At 43.2% G+C, this 14,058-nt stretch overlaps 2 protein-coding genes across 35 annotated transcripts in view; one reads left to right on the top strand and one right to left on the bottom strand.

Moving 5' to 3' along the window:
• Nucleotides 1-3,835: 3,835 nt before the first annotated feature.
• On the top strand, nt 3,836-7,511 carry LOC123743421 (perforin-1). Its single transcript, XM_045720206.2, has 5 exons — nt 3,836-4,067; nt 4,711-5,298; nt 5,485-5,623; nt 5,782-5,999; nt 6,162-7,511. Exons 2-5 carry the CDS (start codon nt 4,766-4,768, stop codon nt 7,039-7,041), a joined length of 1,770 nt encoding a protein of 589 aa, XP_045576162.1. The 5' UTR covers nt 3,836-4,067; nt 4,711-4,765; the 3' UTR covers nt 7,042-7,511.
• A 514-nt stretch (nt 7,512-8,025) lies between these two features.
• LOC106606883 (uncharacterized) overlaps nt 8,026-14,058 on the bottom strand; it is a 30,975-nt gene continuing 24,942 nt past the window's right edge. For 17 of the 34 annotated variants that reach the window (XM_045720163.2, XM_082976464.1, XM_082976471.1 and 14 more), the window contains 11 exons: nt 14,007-14,045; nt 13,661-13,711; nt 13,473-13,544; nt 11,422-11,463; nt 10,146-10,205; nt 9,874-9,954; nt 9,576-9,662; nt 9,352-9,384; nt 9,102-9,128; nt 8,605-8,676; nt 8,026-8,426 (listed from right to left, as the gene is read on the bottom strand). In XM_045720163.2, the coding sequence (XP_045576119.2) occupies nt 8,422-8,426; nt 8,605-8,676; nt 9,102-9,128; nt 9,352-9,384; nt 9,576-9,662; nt 9,874-9,954; nt 10,146-10,205; nt 11,422-11,463; nt 13,473-13,544; nt 13,661-13,711; nt 14,007-14,045 (569 nt within the window). In that variant the 3' untranslated portion in view covers nt 8,026-8,421. The remainder of the gene's footprint in view (nt 8,427-8,604; nt 8,677-9,101; nt 9,129-9,351; nt 9,385-9,575; nt 9,663-9,873; nt 9,955-10,145; nt 10,206-11,421; nt 11,464-13,472; nt 13,545-13,660; nt 13,712-14,006; nt 14,046-14,058) is intronic. The other 17 variants (XM_082976468.1, XM_082976480.1, XM_082976490.1 and 14 more) reach the window with 5 other exon arrangements.

Here is a 14,058-nt window from a genome sequence, read left to right as displayed (position 1 = left end):
GGGGTCTGTTTGTGTTTGTGAACAGAGACCCAGAATCAGCTTGCTTAAGGGACTGTTTTCCAGGTTCATCTCTCTGTAGGTGATGGCTTTGTTATAGAAGGTTTGGGAATAGCTTCCTTTTAGGTGGTTGCAGAATTTTGAGTCTCGGTCTGGATTTTGATCATTCGTGGGTATCGGCCTAATTCTGCTCTGCATGCATTATTTGGTGTTTTACGTTGTACACGGAGGATATTTTTGCACTCTCTTTCTTTTTCTCCCTCCCGCTCATTCACTCCCTCTCTCTCGCTAGATGAGTGTCATTTCATATCAAAACTTGAATAACATTATGAGTCTCCCAGTCGGCCAGTCTCAACATTTCAATAGTTGTCCTACGAGGTGACCCTATGGGTGTAACATGCCATAAATGTCAGTCTCTTTATATGACAGACTTGATGCCATTGTATCGATTTTGATAGTTCTGATTGACACATCACAATTAAGCTTGGCGCTAAGGCAGTGGAATCTCCCTCAAACATGGTTTAACTTCCTACTACATTTGGAAATGAGCAGCCTACATGGTAGCCCACTCTCTCAACTGAGAGTGGGCTGGTTAACATTATTCCTTCAAATTTTGTCTGATATGGGAACACTTTTTGAATTAAATTGAACAAAAATATAAATGCAACATGCAACAATTTCAAAGATGTTACTGAGTTACCGTTCATATAACGAAATCAGTTAAGTGAAAAAATTGATTAAGCCCTAATCTATGGATTTCACATAGGAATACAGCTATGCATCTGTTGGTCACAGGTATCTTAAAAAAAAGGTAGGGGCGTGGATCAGAAACCCAGTCAGTATCTGGTTTGACCAACATTTGCCTCATGCAGCGCAACACATCTCCTTTGCATAAAGTTCATCAGGCTGTTGATTATGACCTGTGGAATGTTGTCCCACTCCTCTTCAATGGCTGTGCGAAGTTGCTGAATATTGGCGGAAGTTGGAACACGCTGTCATACACGTCGATCCAGAGCATCCCAAACATGCTCAGTTGGTGACATGTCTGGTGAGTATACAGGCCATTGAAGAACAGGGACATTTTCACCTTCCAGGAATTGTGTGCACATCCTTGCGACATGGGGCCGTGCATTATCATGATGAAACATGAGACAATGGCGGCGAATGAATGGCACGACAATGTGCCTCAGGATCTTGTCACGGTATCTCTGTGCATTCAAACTTCCATCGATAAAATGCAATTGTATTCGTTGTCCGTAGCTTATGCCTGACCATACCATAACCCCAGCGCCACTATGGGGCACTCAGTTCACAACGTTGACATCAGAAAACCACTCGCCCTACATTGTAGAATAATAGTGAAGACACCAGAACTATGAAATAATACACATTGAATCATATAGTAACCAAAAAAGTGTAAAACAAATCAAAATATATTTTAGATTTTAGATTCTTCAAAGTAGCCACCCTTTGCCTTGATGACAGCTTTGCACACTTTTGTCATTCTCTCAACCAACTTCACCTGGAATGCTTTTCCAACAGTCTTGAAGGAGTTCCCACATATGCTGAGCACTTGTTGGCTGTTTTTCCTTCACTCTGCAGTCCAACTCATCCCGAACCATCTCAAGTGGGTTCAGGTCGGGTGATTGTGGAGGCCAGGTCATCTGATGCAGCACTCCATCACTCTCCTTCTTGGTCAAATAGCCCTTACACAGCCTGGAGGTGCGTTGGGTCATTGTCCTGTTGAAAAACAAATGATAGTCCCACTAAGCGCAAACCAGATGGGATGGCGTATCGCTGCAGAATGCTGTGGTAGCCATGCTGGTTAAGTGTGCCTTGAATTCTAAATAAATCACTGACAGTGTCACCAGCAAAGCACCCCCACACCATTACACCTCCTCCTCCATGCTTCACGGTGGGAACCATACATCCAGAGATCATTCATTCACCTACTCCGCGTCTCACAAAGACACAGCAGTTGGAACCAAAAATCTCAAATTTGGACTCAGACTAAAGGACAGACTTCCACTGGTCTAATGTCCATTACCTGTGTTTCTTGGTCCAAGCAAGTGTCTTCTTATTACTGGTGTCCTTTAGCAGTGGTTTCTTTGCAGCAATTCAACCATGAAGGCCTGATTCAAGCAGTCTCCTGTGAAGCATTTATTTGGGCTGCAATTTCTGAGGCTGGTAACTCTAATTAACTTATCCTCTATAGCAGAAGTAACTCTGGATCTTCCTTTCCTGTGTTGGTCCTCATAAGAGCCATTTTCATCATAGAGCTTGATGGTTTTGCGACTGCCCTTGAAGAAACGTTCAAAATTCTTGATATTTTCCGCATTGACTGACCTTCATGTCTTAAAGTAATGATGGACTGTCGTTTCTCTTTGCTTATTGGAGCTGTTCTTACCATACTATGGATTTGGTCTTTTACCAAATAAGGCTATCTTCTGTATACCACCCCTACCTTGTCACAACACAACTGATTGGCTCAAACGCCTTAAGAAGGAAAGAAATTCCACAAATTAACTTTCAACAAGGCAAACCTGTTAACTGAAATGCATTCCAGGTGACTACCTCATGAAGCTGGTTGAGAGAATACCAAGAGTGTGCAAAGCTGTCATCAAGGCAAAGGGTGGCTGGCTACTTTGAAGAATCTCAAATATAAAAAATATTTTGATTTGTTTAACACTTTTTTGGTTACTACATGATTCCATTATTGTTATTTCATAGTTTTGATGTCTTCACTATTATTCTACAATGTAGAAAATAGTAAAAATAAAGAAAAACCCTTCAATGAGTTGGTGTGTCCAAACTTTTGACTGGTACTGTATGCTTCAAGGGTGCTTTCTTTCTTTCTTTTTCAGACCTGAGCCCAGGACCATGTCTCAGGACTACCTGGCCTGATGACTCCTTGCTCTCCCCAGTCCACCTGGTTGTGCTACTGCTCCAGCTTCAACTGTTCTGCCTGCGGCTATGGAACCCTGACCTGTTCACTGGACTTGCTACCTTGTCCCAGACCTGCTGTTTTCAACTCTCTAGAGAGAAACTCTGAATGATCGGCTATGAAAAGCCAACTGACATTTACTCCTGTGGTGCTGATCTGTTGCACTCTCTACAACCACTGTGATTATTATTATTGACCCTGCTGGTCATCTATGAACATTTGAACATCTTGGCCATGTTCTGTTATAATCTCCACCTGGCACAGCCAGAAGGGACTGGCCACCCCTCATAGCCTGGTTCCTCTCTAGGTTTCTTCCTAGGTTCCGGCCTTTCTAGGGAGTTTTTTCCTAGTCACCGTGCTTCTACACCTGCATTGCTTGCTGTTTGGGGTTTTAGACTGGGTTTCTGTACAGCACTTAGTGACTGATGTAAGAAGGGCTTTATAAATACATTTGATTGATTGATTGATTGCTGTCTTGTTTTCTGTCTTGTTGTGTGTTATGTGTTTGTTGTTATTAGTGTACTGTGTAATGTCATATTGATTAAAATAAAATAAAAAACATTCTTCCTTCAGTTATCGATGGCCAGCTCATATTTCTCTGCCTCTTTTACAGTAACACACTGATTATATTTGTCCATTTCAGAATATACATGTAGCTTGTTATATTGAATTAGCAGTTCTATAATTGAGAAGGTAAATTCCTTCTTATATCACATTACCCAGGGTTTCCTAGACCTAGTAGGCTATCATTATCTTCTCAACAGTTTCATTTTATCAACCCACACCACCACTTCAGAGAAATGACAAAGTAAATGGTCTGTCAGATGAAGGCATTTAACTGAAAGACCACTGTCGTATTTTTCCACTGAGCAGCACACCAGACCACCACCCCAACCCCTCTTCCGCTCAATTCTCACTCTCTGAAACCACAGAATGTTCTCTTCTGTGTCAGACACTCTTTTACACCGTCTATACTAAGACCAACATCCCCTCAACCTTCCATTTGCTCGTCCCGTTTGAGTACGAACACACCTTTTCCAATATCAAAAAGGAACTTTAATACGGTACATTATTGCCCCAGCCTCTCACTCTCACATCCATCACATAGTGGACAGACTGGTCAAAGGTGAGTTTTAATGCTGTATATTTAGTTTTGCTTTGCACCATTTTTATAGAAAGGAAACATACACAAATTGTTATGTGAATATGGACAAAAATATTATTTTTGAGTACACATATTCTAATAATTGGATTTGACTTTGATAGTAGGCTGCGGTAACACATTTACTACCACATTAGATAACAAAAGAAAGAGAAATTGAACAAAATATGCCCCCAAAAAACTGTACAGTCAATAAGAGAGTAGACTTTGAAATTGATAAATAACAAGTGGGATGAAATAGAACAAGATTGAGTTTATGCAAGTGTTATGCTTATACCATATTATGTACTTCATAGTTGAGGGTCATGATTAATTTCCCGTGAGGATTCAATTCAGGGAATGAATATGATGACATGGAAGTAGAATTCAAGAATAACTATTATGTAAATTGGGAATATTTATGTAGAAGTTCCATGTACACCAGCACCAAGTTTTCATACGTTTGTGTAAAATATGGTAAACATTGTTAGCTTATGATCTAGCCTATAGGTTACGTTTGCATGCTGACTTGCGATAAGTTATGTATGTTATATCTTGGTTATCAATAATTGTTTACTTCATTACAATAATTACCATCTGATTCACAAATAACTTTTATTTTTTTCAGCATGAAATAGTAACTTGTAGCTGCCCGTCGCAAACATCTTCTCACCTCATCCAGGATGTCCTTATTGATAGTGTGCCTCTGGGCAGGGCTTATGTTGTCCCTTCCTCGTCCCAGTTGCCAATCATGCACCATCGGCTCAGCCAATAAGTGCAAAGAGGCAGAATTTGCTCCTGGAACCAACCTAGCAGGGGAAGGCTATGACATCACCAAAATGAAACGCAAAGGAGCCTTTGTCATTGACATGAACGTGTGGAAACGCAAAGACAAGACATGCACCCTCTGTGAGAATCCCTATCTGGAAGGGAAAAAACAGAGGCTTCCTTTGGCTGTGGAGGATTGGAGACCAAACCACCAGTGTAGTATGAAAGTGTCCAGTAAGCTCCATCGCTCCAGTGAGTCTCTCGTCAGCTCCAGTGTCTCTTCTGTGGAGAATAACTGGCAGGTCAATCTAGAGTTAGAGAAGGGATCAATAAGTGGGAAGATTATGCTCGCTGGAACCAACTCCAAATTGGCTGAGTACTCCATGGAGAAAACCAAGAGTGACAAGTTCAGTTTCACAAGCCACAGTGTGTCCTGCACGTATTACAGGTAAAAATCAGGTGGCCCACACAGCATGAGCTCATTTTACCCATGTGTCTCTGTGAAACCTCATCTCAGTTTCCTTTGGGGATTGTAAATACAAGTGTATTTTTGCGTGTTTATTTCATTTTATGAGGGTTTGTCTGTATCCATACAACATTAACCCCCCTCTCTCTTTTCTCTCTCCACAAATAGCTATCGAGTATCTGGCCAGCCCAAGTTACACCGAGAATTCAAGACAGCAGTGAAGAATCTCCCCAAAATATATCAACAAGAAAACAAACAACGTTATTACAAGCTTATTGATAACTTTGGCACGCATTACATTACCAAGGTGAGGGAGAGAGATGGTCAACATCAAGGTGGTAAATCATCAAGGCAATAGGCACACAAACTACATATCAAAATTAGGGATGTTTGCCCCTAGATGTGCAGTTTACTGGCATCTCTCTGGGAACAGTCATTACTTTCTACCTCTCATCCTGTGTGTAGGTGAGCCTGGGTGGAACGGTGCAGTCTGTGACCAGTATCATGCAGTGCCAGGCCAGCCTGCAGGGTCTCAGTGCAGAGGAGGTGAAGATGTGTCTGGATGTGGAGGCGTCTGCCACTGTGGGTGACAGTAACAGCTTGAAGACTGAGTTCAAGCACTGTCAGGAGGATAAGTCTAAGACAGAGAGCAAGGCCAGCTTCTCCAGTGTCTTCAATGATAGGTGGGGAATTATAGTCTGCTGCTCTCTCACATATAGATTCTCCCTCACACAATATCTTTATTTCTGTCTCTCTCTCTTCACACTTCCCTAATCATTACATACTCCCTTGCTAAAATGTATATTGCCCCTCACAAAAACCTTTCCCCCTCTGACACCCTACAGGTTCACAGAGGTGAAAGGAGGCCACACCACAGAACCAGAGCTCCTCTTCTCTGCTGAAAAAGATCCCGCCTCCTACAAGCAATGGCTGGACTCCCTACCACGCTATCCGGACATCGTCTCCTATTCGCTGGAATCTCTCCATGAGTTGCTGCCCACCACCAACCCAGCTCGGAAGCACCTGCGCAAGGCCATCAGCGACTACATCCTGGAGAAGGCCTTGTGGAAGAACTGTTCTGAACCATGTCAAACTGGCATCAAAAGTGACCACAGAGACTCCTGCGTCTGCAGCTGCCACAACAACCCCGGGGTGAGCGCCGACTGCTGCCCCACCCGCAAGGGCCTGGCGCGGGTGATCATCACTGTTCAGAGAGGGGCCAACCTGTGGGGAGACCACACCACTGCCACTGACGGCTACGTGAAGGTGGCTTTTGCAGGCCAGACAATCGGACGCACTACAGTTATCTACAACAACAACAACCCCAGCTGGGCAATGAGCTATGACCTGGGAACCGTGGATCTGTCAACCAGTAAGAAGCTGAGATTTGAGGTGTGGGACGAGGACGACAAGTGGAACGACGACCTGTTAGGAGAATGTGAGAAGGAGCTGACAGCCGGGGTGAAGGAGGATCTCTGCAACCTCCAGCATGGCCAAATGTTCTACAAGTGGGAGGTGGTGTGTGCCCCCAGTCTAGGTGGTTCCACCTGTATGGACTATGTGCCCTCCCCTATGAATCCCCACCTGGAGAAGGTTTATGTGTCTCGCCACTCCCGTCTCATTCCAAAGGACATGCTCGTGAGTATGGGAGTGTTGGTGGACGGACCCAATCTCCAAGGCAACAAGAGCCTCAGTACAGGGAACAGAGAGTGTGGTCGATTTTAGAGGTATGCATGGTGATCCATGTCAAAACCCCAGATCTTTTTCAGGTAGATTTCTCCAAACTAAAATAATAAAATAAATGTTTTGGTAAAATGTGTTTTGTTTTCTATGCTATATCTTTGAACTCCCGAGTGGCACAGCGGTCTTAGGCACTGTATCTCTGAGCAAGAAGCGTCACTACAGTCCCTGGTTCAAATCCAGGCTGTATCACATCTGGCCATTATTGGGAGTCCCATAGGGCGGGGCACAATTGGCTAAACATTGCCTGGGTTTGGCCGGGGTAGGCCGTCGTTGTAAATAAGAATTTGTTCTTAACTGACTTGCCTAGTTAAATAAAGGTTACATTTAAACAAAAAACAATTTGAGTATTAGTTGCTTGTTTTGTACTTGTTTGTGTTTATTTACATTTGCATTCAATTTAAAATTGTTGAATGATTGGGTTACTTTATGCATAATAAAATGCTTATAGCACACACAGGATCTCTTTTATGTCTCAAATGCAAAGTTCTCTGAAGTTAACAATCATGTACATGTTGATGCAAGATGAGCACGTGCATAGCTGTCATTTCTTTTTATGTCAGGTGTTGTATTGTTACGTTATGTTTTGTTGCATTTGGTTTCGTTTACTGTCTGTGAGATACCAGTTGTTTGAAGGCACAGTTGCATTACTTGAGAGGAAGGGCTATGGTTTCCTGTGCACGGATGAAGTTTAGGTGACGCCATGCAAAAGACGAATGAAACGAACTGCCGTGTTGAGATAACGATAAAACTATTTCCGTTGTGGAACATGATAAAGGTCGTTGGGGATACATTGTCAGTAATAGCAATACAGTAACATAAGAAGTACTATGTCATGAACAAACACCACTAGCATACTGAGGTACTACGAAATAGATTTTCCTACACATGACATCTTCTGTATGTAATATCCATCACAACGTCCCAGAGAATATCCCCCTTTATAATGACCTCAGAAGAATTCAGGTGTCAGGTTTTGGGATTTTATTTGGTGTTGATTTAAACTCATAGAGCTTCAGTCTTAAAACTCAACCCCCACATCACATGTACAGTACATTTACCATACTGTTGCCAAGGTTAAAAGAATGAGGAGACTGACAGACATTATACGGTTGCTTTCTGACCTTTAGTGTGAAATGGATATGAACACAAACACACTGGCAACACAATCTCCAAACACAGTAGAGGAAGAGAGGGGACAGACACACAACAATACAAAAGACAAGGACCATGAACAAAAAAACAGACAAATAAGAACAAAAATGGAATAGCTAAATGTAACAACAGACCAAACAACAAACATCACAATGAACACATGATGGAACGGAACAAATATTCACTTGAAGAAGGCCTCAGCTGATTGACTTAACCTGGACAGAGAAAGAGAGAGGGAGAGAGAAGAAATGATTTTGAGTGATGCAGCTGGTTAAAGAGAACAATAAAACAAGGTAGGCCAAGAAGCTCTGATCTAAATTACTAGTAAGGTGACTTCATGTGCTCAGTCACAGAGACAAGCATAAATTAGTAACAAACACTCATCCCACCCACCTTTGTATCCTCCATTTCCAAAGAATCCATTCAGTCCACCACCACCATATTTGCTTTCCTTCCCTCCTGCTCCTGAAGGAGACACACAGTCAGAGGTTTAGGTTTTGTTAGTTCAGCAGACAACAAAACAACCAAACAACAAAACAAACAAAAATGCAACGGTGTTAATGGACATCCCTGGTTAGATGTAGGAACCAGTGGAGGCTGGTGAGGGGAGGATGGTTTACAGTAATGGCTGGAATGGAGTCAACAAAATGGAATGCAACACATTTCATTCCATTCCATGCACTCCATTCCAACCAATAATCTCCCTCTCTTTCTCTATACTATAATGACTATAACGGCTGGAATGGATCTACTCCATTACTATGAGCTGTTCTCCCCTCACCAGCCTCCACTGATAGGAACTAATATGGTTATTCTGACAGAAGAGAGCAGGACTTTCAGTCAGGGAATGTGACTTTAGAACTTAGCGTTACTGTAGGGGCCACTCTGACCTGCACCCAGCTGTCCTTGACCATAGCCTAAGCAGTGCCAAGATGAGAGTCGAAGCAATAGTTACCACAAACAGGAAACACAGACACAAGGGACATTTACAAGACACGCACAGAACACGCACAACAGACTAACACTGAAAAATGTGTGCTCTTCCTCACCCACATGCATTCACACCTTAAGCAGTTACCACACACATCATTTCCCTTGGCAAGCAGTGTAGGGGTTGTGGTTGTGAGTGTGTTTAATCACCTGCTGGCTGTGCTCCATAGCCCCCTCCGTTTCCTGAAACGACAAGAGACAAATACCCACATGTAAATAGGAGGAACAACGACAAACACATTCAGACATACTACAGGAAACAGACAAAATCATATATAGCACATGAGCAGACGGATGTGCGGACACACAAACACATACGTATAGCGACAGACGACACATATAGGACAAACGGACATGTACACAAAGACATGTACCGTTTTTGCAAGGTGGTTTCCCACCACCAGTCGCAGGTCCATAAGGCTGTGCACCCTGTTGTGCACCCTGTGGCAATCCACCGTTGCCTTTAGAGAGATGGTCAGAGACAGCAGAAGCAAGACAGGTTTAGAGAGAAATTACCACACAAACAAGCACATTGTACACACACGATCTCTGTCTCTCTTTCTTATACTCTCTTTCTCTCTCTCACACACACACACACACACACACACACACACACACACACACACACACACACACACACAAACACACACACACACACACTACCAGTCTCACCATATTTGCCAGAGGATTTGCCTCCATCACCACCACCAAGGCCCAGTTGCTGAGCACCATAAGGGAAGCTTCCATCACCTGCTGGGAGAGTTTATTACAACAAATGTATTTAATTGTGTCTAATACCGTTATAACAAGACCTCACATAAACATTTACAACCACACACAAACAGTTTTTTTTCTTCCTCACACATCCACACTGTATAAGCAGGGTCACAAGTCACAGCAAGGAATTGTAATACAAAAGAATCCTTGGGTCACAATGCTCTTACCATCCAGTCCAGCAGTATTGACTGGGGCGCCATTGTAAGGAAGCTGACTGACTCCACCCCCTGTGGAACACCACAAGGGTCACTTATAGAGTCTCATCATCTCTCCTCCCACCCCACAGACCACATCAATGCATGGAAAACATATGACTCAATTATGGCATCATGCAAATGTGTAAAATGACAATGATTACTGGCTTTCCTGTGACAGTGACCCTTGAGTTTTTGACCTTTGAGTCCCTCTGTTGCTGCTTCAGTGTTTGTTGTTTGTTCATCACTGACTTGCTTTTTTCTTTGTCTAATCCTTCTCTTCATCTCTCTACTTTTCAGCCTCTCTATACCTCTTTATGTTTCCTGACCACTCAGTTTTTTCAGTCCTTTTTCTGCCTCTATTTTCTCTTGTTCTTCCTTTGTTCACCCTCCCCTCTCTTTAGAGTGTATTTACCCAGGCCAGTATCATGTCCCAGCCCCATAGGCTGAGCAACGCCGTAGGGCTCTGGGCCGTACCCACCCAACTTCCCACCATCAGGCCACAGCCCAGCAGGGACCACAGGCTGGCCCCCATAAGGCAGAGCACCACCAGGACCAGAGCCAGCACCCCCTACAGACACACACAGGGTACTGCATGTAGGAGGACGCATGCGAGTTAAACAGAGATGGATTACACAGATTACACAGTGCTGATCAGAGTGAGCATAGAGAGTGTGTCAGATGAGAAGTGAAACACAGAATGTGTGAATGATTGTGTGAAGGTAATCATAAAATAGAGAGACTACAATTTGTTTCGCTATGTGTCTTTTAGAATGAAGATATGTGTAGATGTATCATCCAGATAATGTCATGAATGATGTGCTGAACATGCATATTTTGATGAGCTGGCATTCCTGAAACAGATGTTTTCCAAACATAACTGTCTGGTTAAAGGGGTCATCCATATGGTGCACGTTTATGGATTATCACATGATTATGGATTATTACATGATTATGGATTAATTGATCAGGTATGTTTCAGATGGTCATTCCCGATGGTAATTCGGAGTGCTTAGGGTGAGTGATTAGGTATTACACTGTGACATGTCCAGGGAGCGTTTCATTACTTTCGTTGGCATGCATGTTTTGGAGTGTGATGCTATTAGTGACATCAATTAGGGTGAAAGTTCTTCTCCTTCCATGTGTACATCCTGCTTGTTGATGCCCTCTATCTTTTCAAGACAGGACATTTTTGGGAAAACATCCATTTCTTGACCCCTCTTCTTCCATCTCAGGGTGACTTCCTCACCATATTTCTCCTGTCCCTGTGGATATCCTCCTGCGCCAAGACCTAGAATAGCAGAGGAATAAAACAAACGATGAACCCCTGGGCAGTTAACTCTGTGGTTAGATAGAGGTCCCCTAAAGTGATGAAGAAAACCCCTCATAAGACAACTATGAGATTTTGACAAGACATGGTTGGCAGAACATTGGCATGGTCCAGAGTTATTTCCAAATGGGAGACAATTGCTACACCTAGCATCCACACTGTTACATTACACCTAGCGTCCACACTGTTACATTACACCTAGCATCCACACTGTTACATTACACCTAGCATCCACACTGTTACATTACACCTAGCGTCCACACTGTTACATTACACCTAGCATCCACACTGTTACATTACACCTAGTGTCCACACTGTTACATTACACCTAGTGTCCACACTGTTACATTACACCTAGTGTCCACACTGTTACATTACACCTAGTGTCCACACTGTTACATTACACCTAGTGTCCACACTGTTACATGACACATGACATGTTATATGATTATGACCTGACAAAATACTTCCCTCTTACCTCTCTCAATGCAGACTTTGAACGATTGTTGTTTGTTTTGAGTAGGCCTAAGTAAGATCCTAAATTAGGATGTTATAACTACTTATGAGTTGTTATGACAGCTTATGCAAGTGTTATAATGCACTATAATGCCTTATGTGTATATATGCCTCATAGAAAGTGTTACTGACCTTCCTCATCTTACTGAGAGCGAGTCAAGTTCCCATAGAATAGAGAAGTTACCAGATTGAGTTATTATTGAGTTACTTTTTATGCTGCTGGTGATTCTTTGATCCACCTCTACGCAGACGACACCATTCTGTATACATCTGGCCCTTGTTTGGACACCGTCCTAACAAACCTCCAGACGAGCTTCAATGCCATACAACACTCCTTCCGTGGCATGCTCTTCAACCGATCGCTGCCCGCACCTGCTCGCCCGTCTAGCATCACTACTCTGGACGGTTCTGACTTAGAATACGTGGACAACTACAAATACCTAGGTGTATGGTTAGACTGTAAACTCTCCTTCCAGACTCACATTAAGCATCTCCAATCCAAAATTAAATCTAGAATCGGCTTCCTATTTCGCAACAAAGCATCCTTCACTCATGCTGCCAAACATACCCTCGTAAAACTGACTATCCTACCAATCCTTGACTTCGGCGATGTCATTTACAAAATTGTCTCCAACACTCTACTCAGCAAATTGGATGTAGTCTATCACAGTGCCATCCGTTTTGTCACCAAAGCCCCATATACTACCCACCACTGCGACCTGTATGCTCTCGTTGGCTGGCCCTCGCTTCATATTCGTCGCCAAACCCACTGGCTCCAGGTCATCTATAAGTCTTTGGTAGGTAAAGCCCTCCTTATCTCAGCTCACTGGTCACCATAGCAGCACCCACCCCATAGCACGCGCTCCAGCAGGTATATTTCAATGGTCACCCCTAAAGCCAACTCCTCTTTGGTCGCCTTTCCTTCCAGTTCTCTGCTGCCAATGACTGGAACGAATTGCAAAAATCACTGAAGCTGGAGACTTTTATCTCCCTCACTAACTTTTCACTAGCTGTCAGAGCAGCTTACCGATCATTGCACCTGTACATAGCCCATCTGTAAATAGCTCACCCAACTACCTCTTCCCCATATTGTTATTTTTTGTTGTTGCTCCTTTGCACCCCAGTATCTCTACTTGCACATTCATCTTCTGCACATCTATCACTCCAGTGCTTAATTGCTAAATTGTAATTATTTTCGCCACTATGGCCTATTTATTGCCTGACCTCCCTAATCTTATTACATTTGCACACACTGTATATAAATTTTTCTATTGTGTTATTGACTGTACGTTTGTTTATCCCATGTGTAACTCTGTGATGTTTGTGTCGCACTGCTTTGCTCTATCTTGGCCAGGTCGCAGTTGTAAATGAGAACTTGTTCTCAACTGGCCTACCTGGTTAAATAAAGGTGAAATAAAAAAAAGAGTGAGTTGTTACTGGTTATGAATGGTTACCTCCTGCTCCCTTCCCTGCCTTGCCTCCCAGCCCAGCAGCACCATCCGCTAACACTGTTGGGTACCCAATCCCTGAAACATAATTATAATCATCAATCAATTAGAATTATGTCTGTATGTGAGCGGGTCAGTTAGTTGGTCAGCCACCCACAGATGTTAGTTGGTTGGCTATAGATGATGAGACCTACCGGCTCCATAACCATTGCCTCCAGTACCAGCACCGTAGCCATTGCCATAGCCTGTGGAGAAGAGGGGGCATGTTAAAAACCTTGACAAGAAAGCAGACATTTAGTCTCAAACAAAGTCCCCAAACAACACTGCATGCAGCTTTCCAGCTCCTCTAGCTTTAGCGTGGGCTTGTTTAATGTTGTGGCAGAAGTTTTCCACAACATTACTTCCTGTACAGGGGATAGAAAGGTTAACAGATAAGGACAGGTGCATGCCATGTACAGACAGAAGGATAGACAGATAGAGAAGGACAGGTGGATGCCATGCACAGACAGACAGACAGAGACACATGCCGACGCCAAATACCTGCAGGCACTGCATTGGCCCCCCCAGCTGGGCCTCCACCTGCATGAGAACA

Source organism: Salmo salar, chromosome 06, assembly GCF_965601325.2.
Source record: "Salmo salar chromosome 06, fSalSal1, whole genome shotgun sequence".
Lineage (NCBI taxonomy): Eukaryota > Metazoa > Chordata > Actinopteri > Salmoniformes > Salmonidae > Salmo > Salmo salar.
The sequence above is the reverse complement of the archived record's forward strand: the minus strand, read 5'-3'. Positions and strand labels throughout refer to the sequence as shown.

Bases quoted from the DNA above. Each gene is read 5' to 3' on its own strand.
- LOC123743421 (XM_045720206.2), top strand. From the start codon at position 4,766: ATGTCCTTATTGATAGTGTGCCTCTGGGCAGGGCTTATGTTGTCCCTT. The intron at 5,624-5,781 runs GTGAGGGAGAGA...TCCTGTGTGTAG, and splicing joins GCACGCATTACATTACCAAG to GTGAGCCTGGGTGGAACGGT. The intron at 6,000-6,161 runs GTGGGGAATTAT...GACACCCTACAG, and splicing joins TCCAGTGTCTTCAATGATAG to GTTCACAGAGGTGAAAGGAG.